Source organism: Photinus pyralis, unplaced genomic scaffold (assembly GCF_008802855.1).
Source record: "Photinus pyralis isolate 1611_PpyrPB1 unplaced genomic scaffold, Ppyr1.3 Ppyr1.4_LG4, whole genome shotgun sequence".
NCBI lineage: Eukaryota > Metazoa > Arthropoda > Insecta > Coleoptera > Lampyridae > Photinus > Photinus pyralis.
This window is the reverse complement of record NW_022170511.1, coordinates 33,946,550-33,970,135: the sequence shown is the minus strand read 5'-3', so window position 1 is coordinate 33,970,135 and position 23,586 is coordinate 33,946,550. Positions and strand designations below refer to the sequence as shown.

Below are 23,586 nucleotides of genomic sequence, written 5' to 3'. Positions count from 1 at the left end.
TGCGCACTCGTCGATCACCGATCTCCCCTCTCCATGTCTCTGGATTATGCTTAACGTTAACACGGTTAACACAAACTGACAGAGGTGAAAGAAATTTGGAACACTTTGGCAGCAGGATCATCCAAATCCCATGAGTTTTTAAATTTTTGTTGTTACTTCCTTAATTCTCGGTACCACCTTGGAAGTAGGATCCCATAAAGTTATCCTTGTGTCCACATACATAGCAGCTTTATACTTCTACTCAGCGCCACCATTCGTGCAAAAAAAGAAGAATTTTAAAATTTTGTTGCTAAATTTGTTTAGAGTAAAATATTGAAAACATTCATGAGAGGTTCCACTCTGAATATACCTATATCCCCTACGATTATGCAGTTATGCACATGGTTTTGAAAGCTGGCAACCGCGCGACGGGAACGACTTTCATGTTAGTCTGCATCTTGGTTTGAGCTGTCGTCAAGAGAGCATCGTGGAGCTTAAGTTTATTGTATTTTTTGTTATTTAATGCAAGTAGGTATAGTAATCTTTGCAATTCTTTATAATTTATTTGTGTCTCAATCAATTTTTTTATTAAATAATTTAGTCTAAATGTGTTGTAGGTACACTCTGTTATTTATTAATAGAATCAATGTATAGATTGAGGTAATTTTCACACCTTTCTCTTCGTTTCAATTTTTCGTCTGAATATAACTGTGTATAGGCATCCACGCCTTCATGATTATGCTTATACCAACAGAGGCGTATCTTCTGAAAAATAAAATTTTATTATTGCTCTTCTGGTATAAAAACAGTCACGTCAATCGTCGCCCGTAGCCGCCCTTCGCAAAACTTGGTCGCCTATGAGGTGTAGGTACACAAATTATGCTATTATATTTTCGTCTCTGTCTAGCCCATGCGAAGAAAAAGACATAAGTTTTGCAGTGGGCAACTACCTGGGACTGTTTTTATACTAGACGACGTATAGGCAGTGGCGGATTTAAATTTTTTGCGCCCCTAGGCACACCGAAAGATATGCGCCCCAAAATAATCTTTAAATTGCAATAAATTTTAAGATGCTAATAGGAATCAAATTTTATAACTTGAAATTTTTTAAACTAATATGAAAAGAAATACAGTGTACCTAAGATTAAGTATTTACACACGTCAAAACTTGGATTCTCGATTATTGTTCTTGCAGTTACAGTTTGTTTAAAAAATCTCCCAATTCCAATTAATTTTAATTAAAGATTTTTGTCATTTGTAACTTCTTAGGGGGCGTATTTTAAAACTTAAAATGTTACCTAAAATAAATGTAGTGCAAAAAATGCCGCCCTCTAAAGGTGCCGCCCCTAGGCACGTGCCTAGTGTGCCTATATGTAAATCCGCCACTGCGTATAGGAATTGCTCAATAAAAATTATATAGCTTAACTTATCTTGTTTGAAGCTCTCTATAAATTTACTTGCCAACTCTAATGCAGATAATTATGTTGATATTGGGCCCTAGTTACTTACTTGAAATTCCTTCAATTGTTTCATGGTAAAGTCTTCCCTCAAAACTTTTTCTTCCTCCATACAAATGTGACATAGAAAACTGGTATAGTTTTTATGCCAATAATCGTCCTTGCAAATATCGCCACATCGGCCACAATTATGCAATGCTTTCGCCGTACATTCAACTTCGACGGCGGGAATTATTTTAGGTAACCCAAAATTATAATCGCACTTTGTTCGCCGACACAGTTTCTTTGTTACACAGTAATGGCCTGGTCTGAAAGTATAATTGAATAACTTTAGTATATGTCAAGAGCTACTCTATCTCAGTGAGTTAGTTGAAAAAAACCCGTGATTATTTACCGTACACTTAATTGGCGTGTTTCCGGGTACAAATTATGCTGTAACGGAACACGTGTTTTCAAAGACGAACCTGCTGTGGCAGAAATCTGGTCAACGTTATATTATCTAAAGGCTAGACTAAGGTATTAATGGTCACATCGACACCGAAAATCCATTTGATCGTTGTATAAGTATGCTCATTGTATGATTACTTATTCAATGATTAGATACGAACTCCAAAAACGATTACCTACGTATATCCGTACATACCAGTACATACATGAATAAGTTACTTATTCAATGGTACATAGTACCAAAGAGTATATAACGTATATACTCTTTGATAGTACATACCTATGAGTTTGATTCAGAGACATGAGAGAGGAGATCGCTGATCGACGAGTGCGCATCCAAGAAAGGGTGCGACCTCATGGGCGCTGCCATTTTTACACCCGTTGTGTCATGTTGTGTTTATAGTGGTGTTATTTTAGATTGTGTTCGTGTTTAGGAGAGCTTTTTTCGAGGTTTAAGTGTTTATTTTGTAACGTCAACGTCACTGGCATTTTCTTTTGTTCATTTGGATTGAGATATTAGTTTCTTCCTACGGAGCTGCTGCCGAATAGAGTGTAGTGTATGAAGATTGCGTTAGATGTCTCTGGGTTGCGTCAGTAAACCTTTATAGTCCTGTTCAAATTTCGCGCTTCAATGGGTGTCAAAATGGCAGCCCCCTTGTTTTGTCACTTCGCGCAGTTTCATGCGCTATCTCCTCTCTCCATGTCTCTGGTTTGATTATAAAATACAAGGTACATACGTAAATAGAAATGGTGCAATGTGTGTTGTCTACCCACAGCTCTGTGGATAGGTATTTTTTGTTTTTGTTGCACCTACCTACTTTTACGAAATGTAAATAAAAAATAAATAAATATAAAATTTAAGATGTTTCCTCTTGCATTAACTGCTTTAATCAAAAGAAGGAAACCGACTACAAACGAGCCACTGCAATCTGATCTGTTGTGTAAATACGCGCGGAGAAACGTGAGAGGCGCTACCTAATGTCAATCCTCTCGTACGAATATGGCCCTGAAAGCTAGACGGCGTTGTCAGTCGCTGGTGGTTCCCAAACTTACACGGCCGTTTGTTCTCAAGATTTGCTGTTATCTTTCCTTGTTTTCAAGTATAGAAATCGCGTTCGTTTTAAATCACATTTTTCATATCGCGCGAATGAAAAATGAGTACGGCAGGTCATACCTGCGTGTATTTTAACTGTTACAAGACCGATCGAGCTTTCAAGGGTATCAGTTTTTTCAAATTTCCTGTAAAAGATCAGGAGCGTACGGAAACATGGAGGATAAATTGTGGAAACCCGGTCGTGGCAGAACTACCTTATGATAAACTGGCCAATAAATTGATATGCGAGGATCACTTTTCACCAATTCACATTTACCATAACAGCAAACGGAAAATGTTACGCGGAAATGCGGTTCCTGTTCATTTTGAAGGTAAGTCCAACATTCCTGCCGTAGAAAAAAAGACCAAAACATACATGGTTATTAAAAGCGACATAGGTAGCCATTTTATTTTCTACGTTACGACAAATACAGGGGCGTACCGTACTTGACGCAGTCCACGGAGTCTGAATTCCGACGTGACTCCGTTTAAAGCGCATGCGTTATTTACTCGCTCGGATTTAAAAATTAGAATTTTAAAAATCATGACCATTGAATTTATAACTAAATTAAACTTGTACGAGTGAAGGTTGAGTATTTTATGATTCTTAAATTAGTAATTTTGCTATTTGAAAAATACTTAATTTAAAATTGCTGGAAATAAAACTATCAGTTCGCTTTATTTAAATAGTAATTGCTTATACACGGAAAATAATACAACATGAAAGGTACCTAGAAACGATATGCATGGTATATATTGTTGTGTTATTTTGTTTTAGTTGTAACTTGAAGGAAATTATAGAGCGTCTGGATGTGACAATTTTGTTTAGTTCATTTAATTAACCGGGGGGGTTATTAATAATTTGAGACACAGGATTGCGTAAATTTCATGTTATAGTTTTGGTTCAATTTCTTAGAAGTGTTCTGTTTTTATTTTATTCCTAGAATTTTTTTCGATGTAAATTTCTTTTTAAATTTTATTTGCCGTTAACGAGGTATAGCGCGAAGTAGAGATAAGGTTCTTCGCAGAATTGCCGGGCGTACGTGCCGTTTAGCAAGAAGTTGAAAAATCGACGCTTCGCGTGATTGGCGGACGGGATGTTGAAGAAAGGAGAAGGGCTTTTGGCTTAAATAGGAAAATTTTGGAAGAGAGCGGGGCTTTTTGGTCGTTACAAAGCCAACCGGCGCTTCTTCGGTTACGTTATTTTTGAATTTTGTGGAAGTTTTCCTGCGTAGTTGGATCCAGGTTTAATTAGAATTTTTGTGTCTGCCGTTTTAAGAAGAATTTTTGAGAAGTTTAAGAAGTTTGTCGCCGTCCTGTTTGTTTTATTTTGCGGAAACACGGAAGTTTTGAATTTGTGGGTACCCGAAGAGAGAAGACGTCGGTGTTTGAGTGGTTGGTTTACGTGATTGTGTACGGATACCTCTTTTTATCGGAATACGTTATTCGGACTAATTTTAAAAGTAAGTAGTAGTTAGTGTTTTGTTTTGTCATGTTTTTTTTTTGTAATGTTTGAGTAATTTGTTTTTTTTTGTGTGTGTCATTTATCTGTTTAAAATTGTAACATTTTGTAAAACAGAAATTTACGCAATTTTTTGTTTGAAATTAAACCAGTCATTGCAATCCAGGTTTTGTTTATTAGAGTCAAGGAGAGGTAATTGTCGGCGTCTCTTACTTTGTTTCAAGTTTATTAAATCTGGGGGTAAAGTTTCATATTGGAATTTAAGGATTTGGTTAAGCCACCTATTTATGTCATTGTTGGAATGCTGTAGGGTGGCAGAATCCAGCTGGACCTTGAGATGCGGATAAAAATTTTGTTTTCATTTTAATTACAACTGAGCTAGCTAGAGGTAAATCGTGGGATTCCCAGAAGTGAAGGTTAGGTCTCACAACAATAATTTGGCGCCCAAAACGTGGGGCAATTTCAGGGAAACGCGAAAGTAGGTAAAAATTTTGTAGGTAAATTCAGATTAGGGTTGTTTTGTCGTTCGGGTAAAAAGTTATTTTGGTACCCAGACATGTCATTTTTCAGGGAAAAGAGGTGTACATTGTGGAGGTTAATTGTTATAGGAATTTGTAGGATGCGTAGGCGTAGGAACTTGTTAAAATGTGACAGGAAGAATTTGGTAGGGTGTTTTTGCAATTTAAATTAGATTAGGATGTTTAGGATAGGATTAGTTACGGGGTAGGTAGTGTTAGAATTAGTGTTAGGATTTTTTTTGGAACGTGATTTTTATTCAAGACGAGAAGAAAGAAGAGTTGTTCACGATGGGAGTGTCATCTATTCAGGCAGCGAATTTTGCGGTGTTTATAGAAGCGATAAGAGAGTTGAAGAAGGATTTGGGCGAAAAAAATGAAAGCGCAGAATGCGGAATTAAAAGCGGAATTAAAAGCGGAATTAAAGGAAGAAATCAGACAAGAAATAGAATTAATGAGAAAGAAGCGATCAAATGAGATGGTAATTAAAGAAGAAGTTGAAGTTAAGGAAGAAGTCGAGATTGAAAAAGTTCATAGGCAAGATGAAGAAGTCGTACAAGAGAAAGAAGATGAAGGGATTTTAGTTGAAAATAGGGTTGAAGTAGGTAGTTATTTTATTGCAGGAACTGGTAGGGAACCAGAATTGAAGGTGAAGTTGTATTGCGTGAATTATAGGAAGTTTGAAATAGAAGATGAGAATAGGGATTTGAATTATTTAATAGCGAAGAGTTTTGTGGATAATAAGATTTATTGTAGGGGTAGAAATTTACAGGCGAATTTGTTTGAGATTAAGTATGTGAAAGGGAGTAATAGTTTAAAAAGGAATAATAATTTATGTGTGGACGTTTTATCAAGGAAAGGAATAGGCGGGAAGGAGATAGGAACTAATTATGAGATTTTAGATAACCAGATAAGGGAGAATTATTTTCAGGATTTTTGGAGGAATTTTTATTATGATAGGGTAGTAGGAGACTTAGAATTGGAATTATCGATTGAGAATGAAGGGAATTTGTGTAGCTTTGAGCAGGATGAGGATTGTAGGAAGCAGGATAAGATTAAAAGAGTTAGGAGTAGTGAGTTTTTGGAAGTAGTAGGCATTGATTATTTGAATAATTTAATTATGAGTGAAAAGGGTAAACGGATTGTTGTAATTGAAGAATTAAGAGATTATTTTATGTGTGGGATTTTTATAGAGAAGCCCTGGATTAATTTAGAAAAGGGGGGAGGAAAAGAAAAGCGAGAATGGAAAAAGTTTAGGAAAAAGATTAGGAATGATAGGGATGGTTCCCAGGCGTATTTGGTTGACAGTACAGTGCGAGATTTTTGACTTTGATTTAATTTTAGATTAGGGATGATAGGTTAGGTTACTGCTGGAATAGGTCGGACCTAGGTTGAAACAACGCCGAAGATGGTTCGATCTATCCGGCATTTGAATAGTTAGCTAAGGGTTGTAGAGTTACAGTAAATTAGTGGTAGTTCTTAAATTTTTATACTAGGATGATGAAATTTCTCAGGCTCAGCTGGTGACGTCACCGTGCGGGGTTTCAGTAATGACTAGGGAGCTGTGTTAGGCGATCGTGTCCGAATACCTAAAGCAGGTCCCGAAGTTTTTTTTAAAGTTTTAATTGGTAAATTGAAAAAAAAACCCTGTAATTCCAATATTTTGTTTTGTTTTCATAGTCAGGGGAGGATTGTAATTTTGTGTTTTTGTGTTCAATTTAAAGGGGGAAAATGTTGTGTTATTTTGTTTTAGTTGTAACTTGAAAGAAATTATAGAGCGTCTGGATGTGACAATTTTGTTTAGTTCAATTAATTAACCGGGGGGGTTATTAATAATTTGAGACACAGGATTGCGTAAATTTCATGTTATAGTTTTGGTTCAATTTCTTAGAAGTGTTCTGTTTTTATTTTATTCCTAGAATTTTTTTCGATGTAAATTTCTTTTTAAATTTTATTTGCCGTTAACGAGGTATAGCGCGAAGTAGAGATAAGGTTCTTCGCAGAATTGCCGGGCGTACGTGCCGTTTAGCAAGAAGTTGAAAAATCGACGCTTCGCGTGATTGGCGGACGGGATGTTGAAGAAAGGAGAAGGGCTTTTGGCTTAAATAGAAAATTTTGGAAGAGAGCGGGGCTTTTTGGTCGTTACAAAGCCAACCGGCGCTTCTTCGGTTACGTTATTTTTGAATTTTGTGGAAGTTTTCCTGCGTAGTTGGATCCAGGTTTAATTAGAATTTTGTGTCTGCCGTTTTAAGAAGAATTATTGAGAAGTTTAAGAAGTTTGTCGTCGTCCTGTTTGTTTTATTTTGCGGAAACACGGAAGTTTTGAATTTGTGGGTACCCGAAGAGAGAAGACGTCGGTGTTTGAGTGGTTGGTTTACGTGATTGTGTACGGATACCTCTTTTTATCGGAATACGTTATTCGGACTAATTTTAAAAGTAAGTAGTAGTTAGTGTTTTGTTTTGTCATGTTTTTTTTTTGTAATGTTTGAGTAATTTGTTTTTTTTTTGTGTGTGTCATTTATTTGTTTAAAATTGTAACAATTTGTAAAACAGAAATTTACGCAATTTTTTGTTTGAAATTAAACCAGTCATTGCAATCCAGGTTTTGTTTATTAGAGTCAAGGAGAGGTAATTGTCGGCGTCTCTTACTTTGTTTCAAGTTTATTAAATCTGGGGGTAAAGTTTCATATTGGAATTTAAGGATTTGGTTAAGCCACCTATTTATGTCATTGTTGGAATGCTGTAGGGTGGCAGAATCCAGCTGGACCTTGAGATGCGGGAAAAATTTTGTTTTCATTTTATTTACAACTGAGCTAGCTAGAGGTAAATCGTGGGATTCCCAGAAGTGAAGGTTAGGTCTCACAACAATATACAAAGCGGTTCTATAGAAAATGCCGGCTATCTAAATCTCCAAAAGGAGACTTCGGAATATTATGAAATTGTTTTTAACATACATTATAATTTCATTTTTGCCAAAAATGACGTTTGCAGTCCAAATCCTAGTCAGGACTGTAATTGTTATTTAATTAGGGCTGTTGAGTTTAACATACAGTCGCACTTCTTAATACTTTTTATAGTCTATTGTCCGTTGTTGAATATCAGGATATTAATATGTAGGTAATTTTCATGCGCTTTTTATGTAGTCATGCCGCTTTCCAAAAAGAAGTAAATAATAAAACATTTAATATGAAAGGTTATTTCGATACTCCAAAAATCAAATTCAAAATGATGGTTTTTTCTCTTTCTAACTATGGTTTATTTTCATTTTTATTATATGAGAGACTAACTTACTTGTACCACTGCAGCTCACTTAACTGACAGCCAACCAAAGTTATTAATTCAGTCAAGTCAACTGAACTGAGATTGAACATTTTATCCTCGATTTTATCTGAAACATTGGATATATGGTTCCTCAAAACAACAATTTGTTTAAAGAAACTTTATGGTATCCAATATTATAACAAATTTACTACCAATCTACGTAATTTAACTGATTAGTCAGTAGCGTAATTTTAACCATAGATAGAAAACCATAGCCGAGACCATAGCCATAGCCTTTTGGGAAGTACTGATAAATGCATGGAAAATGCTGTAAAGTTACTCGCCTTAGGGCGAAAACCTGTTTACTTGTTTAGATATAGCAGCATAAAGGACTAATTATATTACATAATCAAATTTATAATAATAATAATAATAATAATAATTTTATTCGTCCAATGTGAGTGTGTGAATATTTATTTTATTTTTTATTTTTCTTTAGAACCCTACATAACTTCACCAGACACAGACACAGACACTAATCGTTACTTGATTTTAATCCGTGCGATTAGTTAACCAGGCTAGACCTGAGTTCTCACAAGAAACACCGACCATAATAATTTTATTCGTCCCTTGAACTTGATCGTTGTGGGATAAGTCATTACAATAAAAATACAGTCAGTAAACACAAATTACAAAAGAAATAGAGCATACAAATTCGAATTAGTTTATAATCTGTCATCAAAATATTCCTTAAGGGAATAATAACTTTTTTCAATTAGCATCTTTGTCACCGAGTTTTTAAAATGTGAAGCTGATAAAATGTTTTTAATGTTTCTAGGCAATTTATTGTACACTTTTATAGGCATGATATAACAATTTTTTGCCGACAAGGTGTATTTATGGGCCGGTATCGGTAGATGGTCGTCCCGCCGTAGATCGTATTTGTCCTGCCTATCGGTGGAGAGGTAAATTTTATGTTTACGGACATAGATCGCGCACTGCAAAATATATACAGAGGGCACTGTAAGTACGTGCAAGTCCTTGAACAATTGTCTGCATGGGTAGCCGTAAGGTTTGTAACAAATTATCCGTAGCATTCTCTTTTGTATAATGAGGATGCTGTTAAGTTTCGAGCTATTACCCCAAAGTACCACCCCATAAGACACTATAGAGTGTACGTGGGCATAATAATAATTAAGCAATATTTTAAGAGTAACAGAATGACGGAGGCGCCATAGCACATAACATTTTTTTGACAAAATATTGCACAAGTAGTCAATATGCGAGTGCCACGTGAGATTGCAATCAATAAATATACCCAAAAACTTCATGGTTTGATGTTGGCGAATACATTTATTGTCAAGTCTGACTAAAAGACTGTAATTAGGCACTTGGGTGGAAAAAGTCACTAGGTTAGTTTTTTCACTGTTTAATATAAGTCCATTTCGGTGACAATAATCCGCCATTTTTAACGCGCACCTGTTTGCACCTTCAGTTGACGCTTGTACCGTATCAGCTGTAATTAACGCTGAAGTGTCGTCCGCAAATAGAGTCAGAAGTTCAATGTTATTGTTGAAAGAGTCTATTAAATTATTTAAAAAAATGACAAAAAGTAAAGGCCCTAGAGTACTTCCTTGAGGAACACCAATACACACTTCTTTCCGTGACGAGTTGTACTTACTACCTTCCGCCGCTATAGAGACAATTTGTGATCGTCCGGTTAAATAAGAAACTATCCATTGGTAAGCAATACCCCGGACTCCGTAGTGTTGTAGTTTATGTAAAAGGAGTTTTTGATCTACTACATCAAATGCTTTAGAATAATCAAAAAAAAGTCCAGTGACTTTTTTCCCTAATTCGAGATTTCGGAAGATACAGCGTACAGATGAAAGGACTGCATCTTGGGTGGATAATCCTCTTCGGAAACCAAATTGATGCGGATACAGGATCACAATTGTGGCGTAATAAGAAGTTCATTAATCGTGCATAAAACGCTTTCTCAAGAATTTTTGAGAAAGCAGATAGCAAAGATATGGGTCGGTAATTTCCAAATTCGTTTGAGGCGCCTTTTTTGTGTACCGGAATCACAATTGCAGTTTTTAGTACTTTTGGAAATGTTCCATCTGCAAAAGATGTATTTATTAGGTGACACAACACGGGTGTAATATCGCTAGTAATGTCCTTCAAAATAGCACAAGGAATTCCATCACTTCCTGCAGAATACTTATTGGTGATTGACCTAATAATATTCTCAGTTTCTAATTCATCGATGGGTTTTAAGAATAAGGTGTATTTACAGTTGGGTGCCGATAGCGATGTTGGAAGTTGTAGGGTTTGTGGTTCTAGAGCTCTTCTACTGAGGAAATAAAAAGGGTATTGAAATTCTCCGCGATGGCCGCATATCCAACTAAAGTGTTGTTTGTGGCATCTCGGAATTCTTTCGGATATTCACTATGCTTAGAGGGGCATTTGGTTTCCTGCGAGATTATTTTCCACGCGCATTTGGACTTCATTGGAGCGTTCTCGTAGATAGAGTCGTGATATTGTTTCTTTGCAGATTCAATCTGTTCCTTGTGGTGTTTGTAGAGTAAGTTGTATTTTATTTTTAAGTTTGCGTCACCGCTACGTTTGCATATAGAGAGATTTCACGCAGAAGGGAGCCTCTATTTATGATGTCCCTAGTGATCCAAGGTTTAGTTTTACATGCTGTCGTTGCCTTCTTGTGCACGCTTTCAATCGGAAATGCCTTGTCCAAATAATATTGGAATTTCTCTAGAAAATTGGAAAATTTGTCATCCAAGGTATGCTGGGCGAATACAGAGTCCCATTTTTCGCTTGCAAACAACTCTTTAAAATGCGCTATATTAGTGTCTTTCCTAAAGTTTCTTTTTGTGTACGTCATGGTACTTGGATATAGGTTTATATGGTTTGGTAAAGTGACATCGATAACTTGCGCAAAGTGATCAGATAGGTAACAGCCAACAGTTTGAGAAGCAATTTGAGTCATATCATGATTTGTAATGATATTATCAATCAATGTCCTAGAGGGGCCCTGCAAACGTGAGCATTCTCGAAAGCATGGATGCAGTCCAAATGAAGAGAAGGTGTTTATGAAGTCGTCGGCTTGAGCGTTCTTTTCTAATAAATTGATGTTGAAATCCCCACAAATAAAGGTTAGTGCATTTTTATTTACAAAATAATGTGAAAGTTTTTCGAGCTGATTTATAAACAACCTGACGTCATTAGAAGGTGGTCGATATAAGCTAAATAAAAGTAATGATAGATTATCATTTACCAGTTTTACACCGGTCACCTCAAACGACATTTCGTTGATAATAGGAACATTTATCGGTGTAACGGTACACTTATAGTCATTACGCACTAACACTACGGTCCCGCCGCCGCGACGGTCGCTTCGACAAAAGGAATTAATGGTGTTATAGTTTAAGATTTTTAAACATTCAATTCCTTCCGCACTGAGCCACGTCTCGGTTAAACAAACTACCTCAGGGTTTTTTTACAGAAATTAAGAACACCTCTAACATGTCTATTTTGCGTTTTAAGCTACGCACATTTAGGTTGAGTATTTTCAGTCCGTTCCTCAACTTCTTGGGAATTTTTGGCGAAAATTTTGCCTCGAAAAAACTGTTTGACTAATGCTCCCATCGGCCAGATGCTAGGATTCGTAGCTGCATCGTAGTTGTGTTCACTGACTAAAACTCTAAAAGAAGAGTAGCTTTCGGGATATTTTGACGTCAATTGTTCACAGCTCACTTCAGGAAATTTATCTTGCAAGAAGTTAATGATATCTTCTTCAGTGGTAGACGGGAATAAGCGAGATACAAAAATTGAATGTTTTTTTGGAACTGCTTTCACTTTGGAGGTGCTGCTGGTGCCAACTACTGCTACTGATTTGGAGTTTCTTGAGGGTTTCTTGCTTTGAACAAGGGTATAGCCGTCCGTAGGGTTGTCAGTTTTATGTTCACGCGATTGAATTTTTGATTGCTTGTCGGAAGTGGATGCCACTGGGCAGGTAGGTAAAAGTTGCACAGAATGAGCATTGTCAGGTTTTTTGTTAACTTTTGGGATGTTAGTTTTTGAAAGTTCGTCTTCCAGAGAACTACCCGTAGTTTTAAGACGTGATTTATTACTGTTAGTTAAGGCATTCGAGTAAGTAGTTAAAGCGATTTTGGGTCGACTTATCTTGGTTAACAGTAGCACTTGAATTTGATTTTAGATGCTTCAGAAAGTCTTTCAAAATGGTATTTTTATCATTCAGTTCAATGATAATACGGTCTTTAGCTTTTATAATTTCAAATTTAAGAGAAATAACTTAAATTAAGGCAAAAATTGTGTTAATTAATTTTATAATTTTACTAATCTGATCATGATTTTGATGTTCATTTAGGTTCTTTCTTTAATAATGCTCCACGAATGATAGTACTTTCTATTAAAAAATAGTCCCTCTTATTTCTGTATACGCACGCCACTGTAAATAATTTTAAAGCATATAGATTTACTTATACATTTTTAATATTTGATGTTACTACATCCAAACTAACCAAAGTTCGTCACTGGCCACAAATTTAAAGTACGCATATTTGCTGTTTTTATCATTTTGGATGCCATAAAGTTTCTTTAAAAAAATCTTGTTTTGAAGATATATCGAGTGTTCCAGACAAAATGTTCACCCTGTATAAAGAAGTGATGAGTATAATTACCGTTGGATACATTATAACCATCGTTTAAAGAATATTTATTTTTCAGCCTTTGAAACGGAAATGACTCCAGTAATACCCAAAGAGGAACCTTTATCAGATAGAGAAGATTCCCCACCATCACCAGGTTAGTATAGTTCAGTATCCGTTTGTGTTGCGCGCGCTCTGATAACTATAGGTTTTTATGTAGGTAGATGATTATTTACTCGAATGAGATGAAAAGATGTAACGGTAAAGGGGCATACTGCAGATAATTTCTTTAGTTTTTTAGTTTTAGAAATTGGTATGTTAGAAACACATCCATTTGGAATGTAAATAGTTAGGAGGGAGTTTAGGTTTACCGTAGTTTACCCTCGCACCCCTACATATACAGGGCGAGTGAGGGGGAGAGGGAGAGGGAGATATTTTTAAAAGTCATAAAAGTATCTTTCCGGAAATACCAAAAAAATTCAATTTGGATGGTCTGGTTATAAATTAATTTTAAAACGCGAACAAACAAACAAAATAAATGGCTTTTACACATTCCACGTTTTGATTGTATAAGATTTATTTTATTAAATGTTAAAAATGGTATCTACCAGTACACAGACACATACAGTGTGTGTTGAAATGTTTTGTGTCTTAGCACCTGAATATTATCAGGTGGAGTCCCAGCAGACAAGCTTTCCAATGTCCAGAAACAAAGAAATCGAGCGAATACAAGAGACTGCGGTGCCCATTTTAGGTAGCACCTCCTTCGCCAATCCATTTAATAGGATACCGTCGGTTAAGCCGCTACAGCGAGGGCATAAAATGAAGGAGATTCTGATCTTGTTGAAAGTACAAATTTTCTTCGTCTATAGCAGCATGTCCCCTTTGTCGTCTACTTGATTCTCCAAAGAACATGTGATTACAGTAGGGTCCGAGGTAAGGTCTATCACTTCTTTGAATAGATTCTGACATAAATCCACCCATACGCACCCACATCCACACAAACCAGCCGGGTTCTTTAAATAAATAAATAAAACTTGTTTTTTTTTTCAGAATTTTATGAACTGACCAGGTAGATATATAGTTTTGCGACCGGTGTAGTTAGTTAGGTGTTTTTTAGTGCTTTTTCAAACTCATGTTGGAAGGCGCTATTAACTATTCTTAGAGTTTTCAAGACATTTAGTTCGATCTTTTTGCATTCAATTTAGGAGTTTATATATCTTCCATCAGACCCAAGAAAAATCTCGACCACTAATTTGCGCATGCGCAATGTCAACTTTCTTATTTATAGAGTAATTTTTTTGAATTTATAACCAAAGATTCTTCTAGTAAAGAGAAGCATATCGCATATTTTAAACATCAAGTTGGAAGTACTGATCAATTAATGGAATATCTGCCAAAGTTACTATTTTTTAAATTTTTTTAAAATTTGAAGTAGCACAAAAACATCATTGGAGATAATTAGGTTTATTCTTTAATTAACACTTTTGAGGATAAATAAGTTAACATAAACGTCAATATAGGTACCGAACTTTCGGTGTTTTCAAAAGATACTTTTGAAAAACAAAAGTTGCATCGATTTCCTGTTAATCGGAAGTGATGCCGCAAGTTTCAATACGCGATCGGATCGAGGATCGGATAGATCATAATGTCACATACGAGGTACATATAGGTATATGTTTGACAAATTTTTCGTATCTCGCAAAATAAAAGAGATATTGCGCTGACCCCCTTATGTTGAACGCACGGTATATGTACGAATGTACCTCAAATTTGAATTGAAAAGGGTTACAAAATTTGGCCTCACTCGTGTATTTATATTAGGCGACCACACCTTTACAGTGTGCTCAAGATAAGAATGAACAGCATGAGGAAATCGGTTAAATTAAAAAAAAATTCATTTTAGGGCTTTAGTAAAATGATGTTTGAAAAATTCGGAAATTCCGATCAGTGCCGAAGATATTCGGAAAAAATCGAAACTAACCATATCCGTTTTTATTTTTTCTGACCCTGTTTGAAAAGATATCAAGAAGAAATAACACTTCTTAATAGTCACTTTTTAAGCTCTACCTACAGGGTGGTACTCACAGATTTTCACTGCGACGTTTCGTCTTTGGGAGACCATCATCAAGTTCATATTTTTATATGGACCGGAAAAAACCACATACGGTATTGAGTATAATTTTTTGTTATGATTCTTTAACTTTATTATGTCATTTAAATGAACCACCAATGAATTATTCTGTCAACGTTTATTACACCAAAATGTTAAAAATTGATTATTATTTAAGTCAGAACAAAAGGCTGTGGGCACAATTTTGTTGAGCTTTTGTTTTTTGATGTTTTTTCAAACGGTCAGAAAAAATATAAACTAATACGGTTAATCCCGGCTTTTTTCGAAAATCTTCGGAACTGATTGTAATTTCTGAATTTTTAAAACATCATCTAAGCAACTACCCAACTTTTTTCTAATTTAACCAAATGTGGATCTCTTGTAGTTTCCGATGTTCCCAAGCTGTGTATTAATTTAAAAAAATTGATTATATAAATGATACAAAAATGATCTGTTTACATTTGACACTATTTACTTTTAGAGACTATGGTGATGACGACACCACTCAGAACATATGTTAATAAACGGTTCTCCCAAATTACATCTAAAGAAAAATGCCCCAATTTCTCCAATGAACAGGAAGTCGCTATGAACGAAATAAAGCAAGAGCCTTGTGATACATCGGCAGATCCCATTAAGGTTCTTCCCCCATTCGACTTTAATCACGCTTCTATCCATGTGGGAAATGGGATTCGTTTATTTCCTACCAGCAACACATCAGGTGAACATACACTTTCCACGGCCATTACAAGCCAACCGTTAGTCGCCACCGCAAACCAAAACGGAGCTGTTATGGAGGAAATAAAGGAGGAAGTCGAACCTGGGGTGATTAATCACATTTCGGTTCCCATGAAACGCCCTCAACTCAAGTTTATCTTTCCACATCAATATTATAAGTTAAAGGAGAGATATGCAAAATTGAAACAGACGAATAGTAAATTAAGAACGCAAATTTGGCGACTGAGGCATAGGCCCGATTTCAATCAAACGCTTTACGAAACTTTAGATTCGAAACCTCCAGCGGTCAAAACGTTCGTACTCATGCAACTTATTCATAGAAAATCAACGGCGTGGACAGAATCTGAAAAACAGCTCGCTTTAACTATTTTTAAACGATCGCCGAGCACTTACAAATTATTGTCCAAAACTTTAGGTTTTGTATTGCCCGCAAGAAAAACAATATATACGTGGAAGCCCAATAAACCATCTGAAGGAGTAGAGAAAGGACAAGAAGAACATGATCAGGCAGAAAAACAAAATGAAACGTCTGATGGAATAGGGGAAGGTCAAGAAGGGCAATTTAAGGCGAGTGAACAAAATAAACCACCTGAAACAACGGAGGAACGACAGCAAGATGAAGCAAAGGAAGACCAGAGTGCTGCTATGGATGTGTCTGCTTAAGATGGGATCGCACGTTTTTTGTATCATAAATTGCTATAGGTACCTATCGCCAAAGAGTAACTATCTTTGCTATCGCTTATTAGGGAATTACATGTGATCAAAATTCCAGGAAAATGAATGTTTCCACAAAAGTTAATAATAAATACCTATACTATAGGTAATATGTTTTATAATAAATAATGAGAATTTCGTAGCTTTTTATTTGCGCATCTCTAAAAAAAAGCATGAACAGGTAAAGTAGCTATAGTCCTCCTTTGGTAAATCCAATATGGTAATGTATTCTCAATATCTAACGTCAAAAAGTGGAAACGTCCCTCCGGCCGCCCGTCAAGACGATAGCCCAATAACGATTTGACATATAAAAGCTCAAATTTGGTACACTGCAGACTGCAGGTAGGTCGGAAACTAGGCAAGCTGTGTTTAGATTAAGGCAGGGCCTCATGTTTTTGATACTTATTTTTTCTGCGTGGATTTATTTGTTTGTTTCGTTTAATTCCAGAGAGGAACAAACGAGCGGAGATATTTTTCCGCACGGAAGCCGGCCATTACCATAAGCACAATCTGTGCCATCCATAAGGTATTCTCAAATCTAGGTGGTGTACTCCTACGTGGGAGTACAAAAAAAATCTGCGGTCTGAGGCCCTTCACATGCACATAAAGACTTTGGTCGAGGAAGATGGTACTTATACTGTCTCCTTCGCCCCCTCTTACCAAAATCGATTTTTGTAAGCATATTACTTACCGAGACGGCAACTTTTCATTTTCAGACCGACAGGCCATATCCCTGTGCGCATGCGCAGAAGTACCTAACTTTCTAATTTGTTATTCTTGTTGAAATTTTAACAGCAGCACCTTTTAGTAAAAGCAATAATGGATCGATTATATTGAGCACATCAAAAACTGCGTACAAATGTAATTAGGTACCGTCAATTAAGTGCTCAATAAAAGACCAAGTGACGCATGAGAAGTAAATATAATAACGGGAAAGTGCTGGGTCTCAACATAATGCTTCCATGCGCAGTCATGTACCTACTTATTCGCCATTCAGGTTGGCAGCGAGACTTCTGGTGGCAGCACTTGTAATAGTTATTTAAGTACATAAAAGTCAGGAAAATGATGCATTACTGGCGAGGATATTGAAGTGCGAGGGCTCTTTGGGGCCGAGTACTTTAATTTCCGAGTCAGGTAATGTCATTTTACTGACGAGTTTTGTATTAAATTTTACCCGAAATAGTATTTTAATATAAAATTTCAATTTTTATATACGAGTAGAACTTTTGATTAATGTCAATCTGTTAGTGTTGACAGGAGTCATAGACACACAGAATACGGCCTTCTCAGAATAGAAACAGCAATGTTACAAATTTGTATGGTATTTTGGCGGACCCTGGTGGGTGTACTGTGAACTAAAGCTTCAAAAATCAGAGTAGCACCATCTGGTGACCAGCTTCTAAAGCCATGAAGTAATTTCCCCAATTCGATCTAAATCATAAATATCGATAAAAAATACACAGTTGTTAAATTGCAAGTGTATTTAGATACAATCACATTACATTATTTAACACAGACATCTTAAATTACATGTTTTCAAATTACATATAAAACTCAGAAGTAAGTGCAACTTACGCTTTGTAGATGTTAACACTTTGCAAAAAGATCCTTACGTAACGATTTGTCGTACGAAATATTTGGTTTTAATTGCTGTTTGGACTACATATTTTTGATAAAAAATATCTTTAGAACTAAATTTTTTGTTCCAAGAGGTAATAAAACCGTTTCAGCAAATTGTCACACAAGTTTTTGACAACAAATGTTAACTTGATCCTGGTGCTTACTTGTTACTTGAGAAGCGAGGGTGGAAGTTGTTGAATTATCTAAAACGAATTGCAATATAAGTATCTACGTCTATATAAATATAAAACTCAAGTCTACACCCTTTTGCGCCTATAGGTACAGTTGGTAATAATTCTGCGTCAATTTGTACCTGTTACTTACCTTGCATCACAGATCTACACATACACAGATTGCTAACCTTATGCATTTTTTGGGAAACAAATTTAGGTATACTTAAAAGCGCCCTCTATTGCGGAGTAGTATAAACATGTATCGTTTAAAACTGTAATATGACGCTTATGGATTTATGCGTTAGATGTCGCTGAAACAACATTAAAGTTTGCACAATTCGAATTCCTTAATATTCGTATTATTACAGTGGTATGATATGATAGGAGGTACGTTGAGCCATAATGGTTTAATTTAACACTGGAGCTACTCATTCGTCGTAAGGGAGTTATTAAAAGCGGGTCCCTGTGGTCACAGATACACACGAACATAGGGCAGGTTCTTAAAGAATCGTGAAGGTTTTTTGAAGTTGGCGGAAACTATTTGCGGCTTTAAAGGTCTTGACAGATTGCTAACCGGAAAGGCATACTTACAAACTATGTATATCTCTGCCATCATTAACGTTACACTCTTTACCACGTCGATAAGATATAAGATAGGGAGGTTATTTTCGAAAAGTTGATAGTTTTCCAGTTGTAAGCACAAAACTGCTAAAAAATATCCTTTTCAACTTTTTTGTATTTTTTTCAATGTTGCGTCATGAAATTTTGTTAGCAAACCTCGGATTCGGATTCGGCACCCCAAAAAACATATAGAATCAAAGAAATCAAAACTACCCCACAACTTTCCTGGTAAAAATACAATTAAACTGGATTATATGCACATTTTACCGCTTTAAATTTTTTGCAGCGACATCTAATGCATAAATCCATAAGCGTCATATTACAGTTTTAAACGGTACATGTTTCTACTGCTCCGCAATAGAGGGCGCTTTTAAGTTGTAGTGATATTTTTTGAACGTGTGAGTGTGGGCTCATGTCGCGGAGGCACTTTGGTTGTAACTAATTGATTTATGTGTCTTTTTATAATTCGACCGGAATCTAGTTTCACTAAATAATGACGCGAACCTAAGCGTTTTAAAATTATTCCAAAGTCCCATATATCGCTGTTATTTTTATGCACTCGTGCTTGAACCCTTTCACCCTCCGCCAAGGAGCGTACAGGAATATTTGGAATTTTGGATTTGTGAGGAAGAATTGGAAAAACAGCGTCTAACCTAATACGGATTTTTCGTTTTAAATAGAGTTCTGCCGGTGATAACCCACAGGCAAGAGGTGTTGCTCGATATTTGAAAACAATTTTTCTTACTTTATCCGAGATTGATCCTGGTTCGTTTGAAAGAGATTTTAGTCGGTATTTAAAAGCACATTTCTCTCGGCGAGACCGTTCGTAGCTGGGTGTCCCGGTGCTATCCATCGCTGCGATATGCCATTATTTCTGCAATATTCCGTAAATTCTTTGCTTTTGAAAATCGTAGCGTTGTCGGACACAATTACTTTTGGGTGTCCATGAAAAGAAAATATGTCATTTAGAAGTTTTGTTGTAGAGTCTGTTGTTGGAGCATCTCTGAGAATACGAATTTCTAGCCACTTTGATTTTGCATCCATGCATATTAAAAAATGATTGTTTTCGAATGGTCCAGCGTAGTCAATATGAATTCTTTCCCAATTGTCTGACGGTTCATCCCACGGGTACACTTGAACTTTGGGAGGATTTTTCCTAAGCTTTGCACATTCTTCACATTTTCGAACTAGTTCTTCGATTTCTCGATCTATGTTTTCCCAATAAACGTAGCGTCTTGCTAGTTGTTTCATCTTCGTAATTCCGATATGGGTACTGTGTAATTCATGTAATATGGGAGTTCTCAATTTTTTGGGTATGACCACTCTGTCGTTCCTAAACAAGATATTGTTGACAATTGTGAACGGTGTATCTTCAGGTGTTGATTGTAAATTTTGTTTCAACGTTTGTAGATCAGGATCATCTTGAGTTTCTCTAGCAATTATCTCTGCTGTGATTTCTGTATTCGAAATTTGAAAAAGGGTTTCTGCGTAAATGTGATTTACTTCTTCGTTAATGGCATAATCTGACGATTTTCTGGTATCTGTTACTGGAGCTCTTGACAAACAGTCCACATTCTCAATTTCTTTCCCTTTTTTGCATCTAAGGGTATACTCAAAACCTGATAGAAATGAAGCGTATCTTAGTAATCTAGCTGATGTCATTTGAGGTAGTGACTTATTGTGTGCAAAAATTCTGGATATTGGTTCATTGTCGGTTACTAAGAAAAAATGTCTTGCAAACAGGTAATTGTAAAAACGCGAGACAGCAAATATTATCGCTAATGCTTCTCTATCCAATTGGCTATAGTTCATTTCCGATTTCGTCAGTGAGCGTGATATATATGAAATTGGTCGTTCTTGTCCATTTACTGAGTGGCTAAGAACTGCTGCGATTCCTACTGGACTTGCATCTGTTTGGTCAGGATAACTGGTAAGCTTGGATCGTATGGGACAAGCACTTGGTTGCTACACATACTATCTTTTAATTTCAGGAATGCTAATTCGCAATGAGAGGTCCACTCAAACCGCGCGTTCTTTTCTAACAGTTTCCGAAGGGGGTATGATATTGTCGAATAATTTTCTAAGAATCTGGAGTAGTAAGTTAACATCCCTAGGAATCTGCGTAATTCGTCCACATTCTTTGGACGAGGCAGGTCTGTGACAGCTTTTATTTTATCTGGAGATTTCAATATTTTGTTTTCACAAATGATGTGGCCCAAATATTCTATTCGTGTCGAAAAGAAAACACATTTAGTACGGTTGAGATGCAAATCGTACTGAGACAACCGTTTTAGACAAAGATAAAGATTTTGTGTACACTCTTCTTCCGTTAGTCCGTGAATGATTATGTCATCGAAATAGGTGCCACACTTTGGTAAGCCGTTTAGAATTTGAGTCATGATTCTGTTGAATTCGGAAGGTGCGCTTTTAATTCCGAAACTGAGCCGGTGCATTTTGTAGGTTCCTCTGTGGGTCGATATCGTCTGGATGGCACTACTTTCGTCATCTACCGGTAAGTGTAAATAAGCCTTGAATAGGTCCAATTTGCAAAAATACTTGGAATGCCGTAAACTGCTTAGAACTTCTTCAATGCGAGGGACTGGAAAATTTGCCGATACTAATCTTTCATTTACGCCGCATTTATAGTCGACGCATAATCTCACGCCACCATCCGCCTTTGGTATTACCACTGTAATTATTCCGGACTTCTCCAGCATTTCCAATTCTTTATCAACACGGGATTTCAACGCGTACGGGACATTTCGTTCTTTTGTAAAAATTGGTTTGGTGTTCGCTCGTAACTTTAGCGAAATCTTGAAATTTGGTACACAACCTACTTTTTCTTCGAAAATCTCTGAGAATTCGTTAAGAATATCCTCTGCGTGCAATGTAAAAGAATCGGATACTGATGCAGGGTATGTTGAACGCTTTGATACCATGCCTTTATCAATTTCTTTTAGTTCGAGTTCTAAAATTCGTATCCAATCACGACCTATGAGGGAATCATGGCCTGCCGGAACTACATATACTTCTCCGAGAGCTGTTTTGTTGTTGTAGCTTATCGTAACGTTTGCTTTACCTTTACAAGGGACAATGTCATTTGAAAAAGCTCGAAAACTAATATTACAGGCATGTAACTGTGTTTTTAGGTTGAGCTTAGAAAAAGTATCTTCTGGGAGTATTGAATACTTTGCCCCGGAATCCACTTCCATTTCTTGCATTTTACCATTTAATGAGACAGTGATTACGTATTTCCCAGAATGTGGTGAAACTTCATACAAATCGATAGTATTTGGTACAATAGTGTCCAATGCATTTACACCGTAAACATATGAAAATCCTGGGTCATCTGGATTTGAAAAATTATTAACATCTTGGATTTGCTTCGTACTGGCGGATTTGTTTGCTATTAGGGTTGTTATGCATACCTTTGTAACATGACCAATTTTGCCACAAGAGTTACATTTTAAATTGGTTCTATCAATGCGACATTTGGATGACTTATGGTTATCCCTACCACATCTAAAACAGAGGTTTTCAATTCCGAGAAGTTTGTAATCAATTTTTGAATTACGGCCCTGTGACGATGAACGATTTCGTGGCTGAGAATATCGTAGATTTGATTTTCCCCGATAGTGAGACTGTTTGTTGTATTGTGTACGATTTCTGTTCCGAGATGAATGGTGTGATTGAGACAGTTTGTTAATACCTTCTTGCGAACTTGATTCCGGAGGATTTATTTGTTTCATTAATTCCTTACTTTGGATACGAGACGCTTCTAATGCTATTGATTTAGTTAAAATTTCATCGAACTTCGTGACATTTGATTGGAGTAATTGTTCCCGGATCCAATTATCTCGAATGCCTCTTATGAATTGTGCACGTAGAAATACTTCGGCAATAGAAACTTTTTGCGAGCAAGGGCATTCAGTGTAAAAATTACAGTCGATGAGGTTCCGCTGTAGTGTAGAAACATATTCTGCAATCGATTGCTGGTAACATGATAGAAAATAATGTTGGGAAACAACTACATTCTTTGCTGGTGCTAACATTTGCGAAAAACTTTTCACAAGGTCATCATATTTTAAATCCTTCATGAATTTATCAGGCCCCATAAATGCTGACATATTGTTGTAGTGAATGGGTCCTATAGAAGCGCCAAGCAGTTGCGCTTTCTTATCTGGATTGGTGACATTTTTAACAGCGAGGTAATTTTCGAAGCGTTCTATGTAGCAGGGAAAAGTTTCTTTGATTGCATCATAATTTTCAAAAGGCGTTACGTTGAAAGATTCTGATGTGGAATTAGAAGGAGTTTGGCGGGAAACAATTTAATCGATTAGGATTTGTTGGTTTTCGTTCATGGTTTTTGTAAGGGTGTTGAGTAATTGTTGGAATTGAATGGCGTCCATTTTGTTGTTGAAAGGTTCTTTACATAATAAAAAAACTTTTACCTTTTTGGTTAGAATTTCCGCGTTCCGGAGTGACAATGTGTAATTAATTGAAATGAGACACGTTTTCACTGCGTACGAAAAAGAAAAAACCATTCTCGTCGCCACTTTAATGTCTTTATTCTAAATTGTGGGACCACCCTATTCTACACAAAATAATGGAGAAAAAAACATAACAGAGTAACCTACATGAATATATCTATATCTAAGCTTTACAGCGTTGCCATTGTTACTTAATATTCCTTAGATACAACAAT

At 36.2% G+C, this 23,586-nt stretch overlaps 1 protein-coding gene and 1 long non-coding RNA gene across 2 annotated transcripts; one reads left to right on the top strand and one right to left on the bottom strand.

Annotated features, from left to right (window-relative positions):
• Nucleotides 1-527: 527 nt before the first annotated feature.
• Nucleotides 528-2,172, bottom strand: LOC116168185. Its single transcript, XR_004144726.1, has 3 exons — nucleotides 1,831-2,172; nucleotides 1,489-1,744; nucleotides 528-744 (listed from the first exon to the last, which is right to left on the bottom strand). It is a non-coding gene; the product is annotated as an uncharacterized LOC116168185 (long non-coding RNA).
• Nucleotides 2,173-2,866: 694 nt separating this feature from the next.
• On the top strand, nucleotides 2,867-16,605 carry LOC116168182. The gene is made up of 3 exons (XM_031483863.1): nucleotides 2,867-3,308; nucleotides 12,982-13,059; nucleotides 15,497-16,605. The coding sequence occupies exons 1-3, from the start codon at nucleotides 3,038-3,040 to the stop codon at nucleotides 16,414-16,416; spliced, it is 1,269 nt and encodes a 422-aa protein (XP_031339723.1). The 5' UTR covers nucleotides 2,867-3,037; the 3' UTR covers nucleotides 16,417-16,605.
• Nucleotides 16,606-23,586: the final 6,981 nt, after the last annotated feature.

Excerpts from the sequence above, each read along its gene's own strand:
- LOC116168182 (XM_031483863.1), top strand. The coding sequence starts at position 3,038 with ATGAGTACGGCAGGTCATACCTGCGTGTATTTTAACTGTTACAAGACC. Across the intron at positions 3,309-12,981 it reads GGTTCCTGTTCATTTTGAAG|CCTTTGAAACGGAAATGACT; the intron begins GTAAGTCCAACA and ends TTTATTTTTCAG. Across the intron at positions 13,060-15,496 it reads AGATTCCCCACCATCACCAG|AGACTATGGTGATGACGACA; the intron begins GTTAGTATAGTT and ends ATTTACTTTTAG.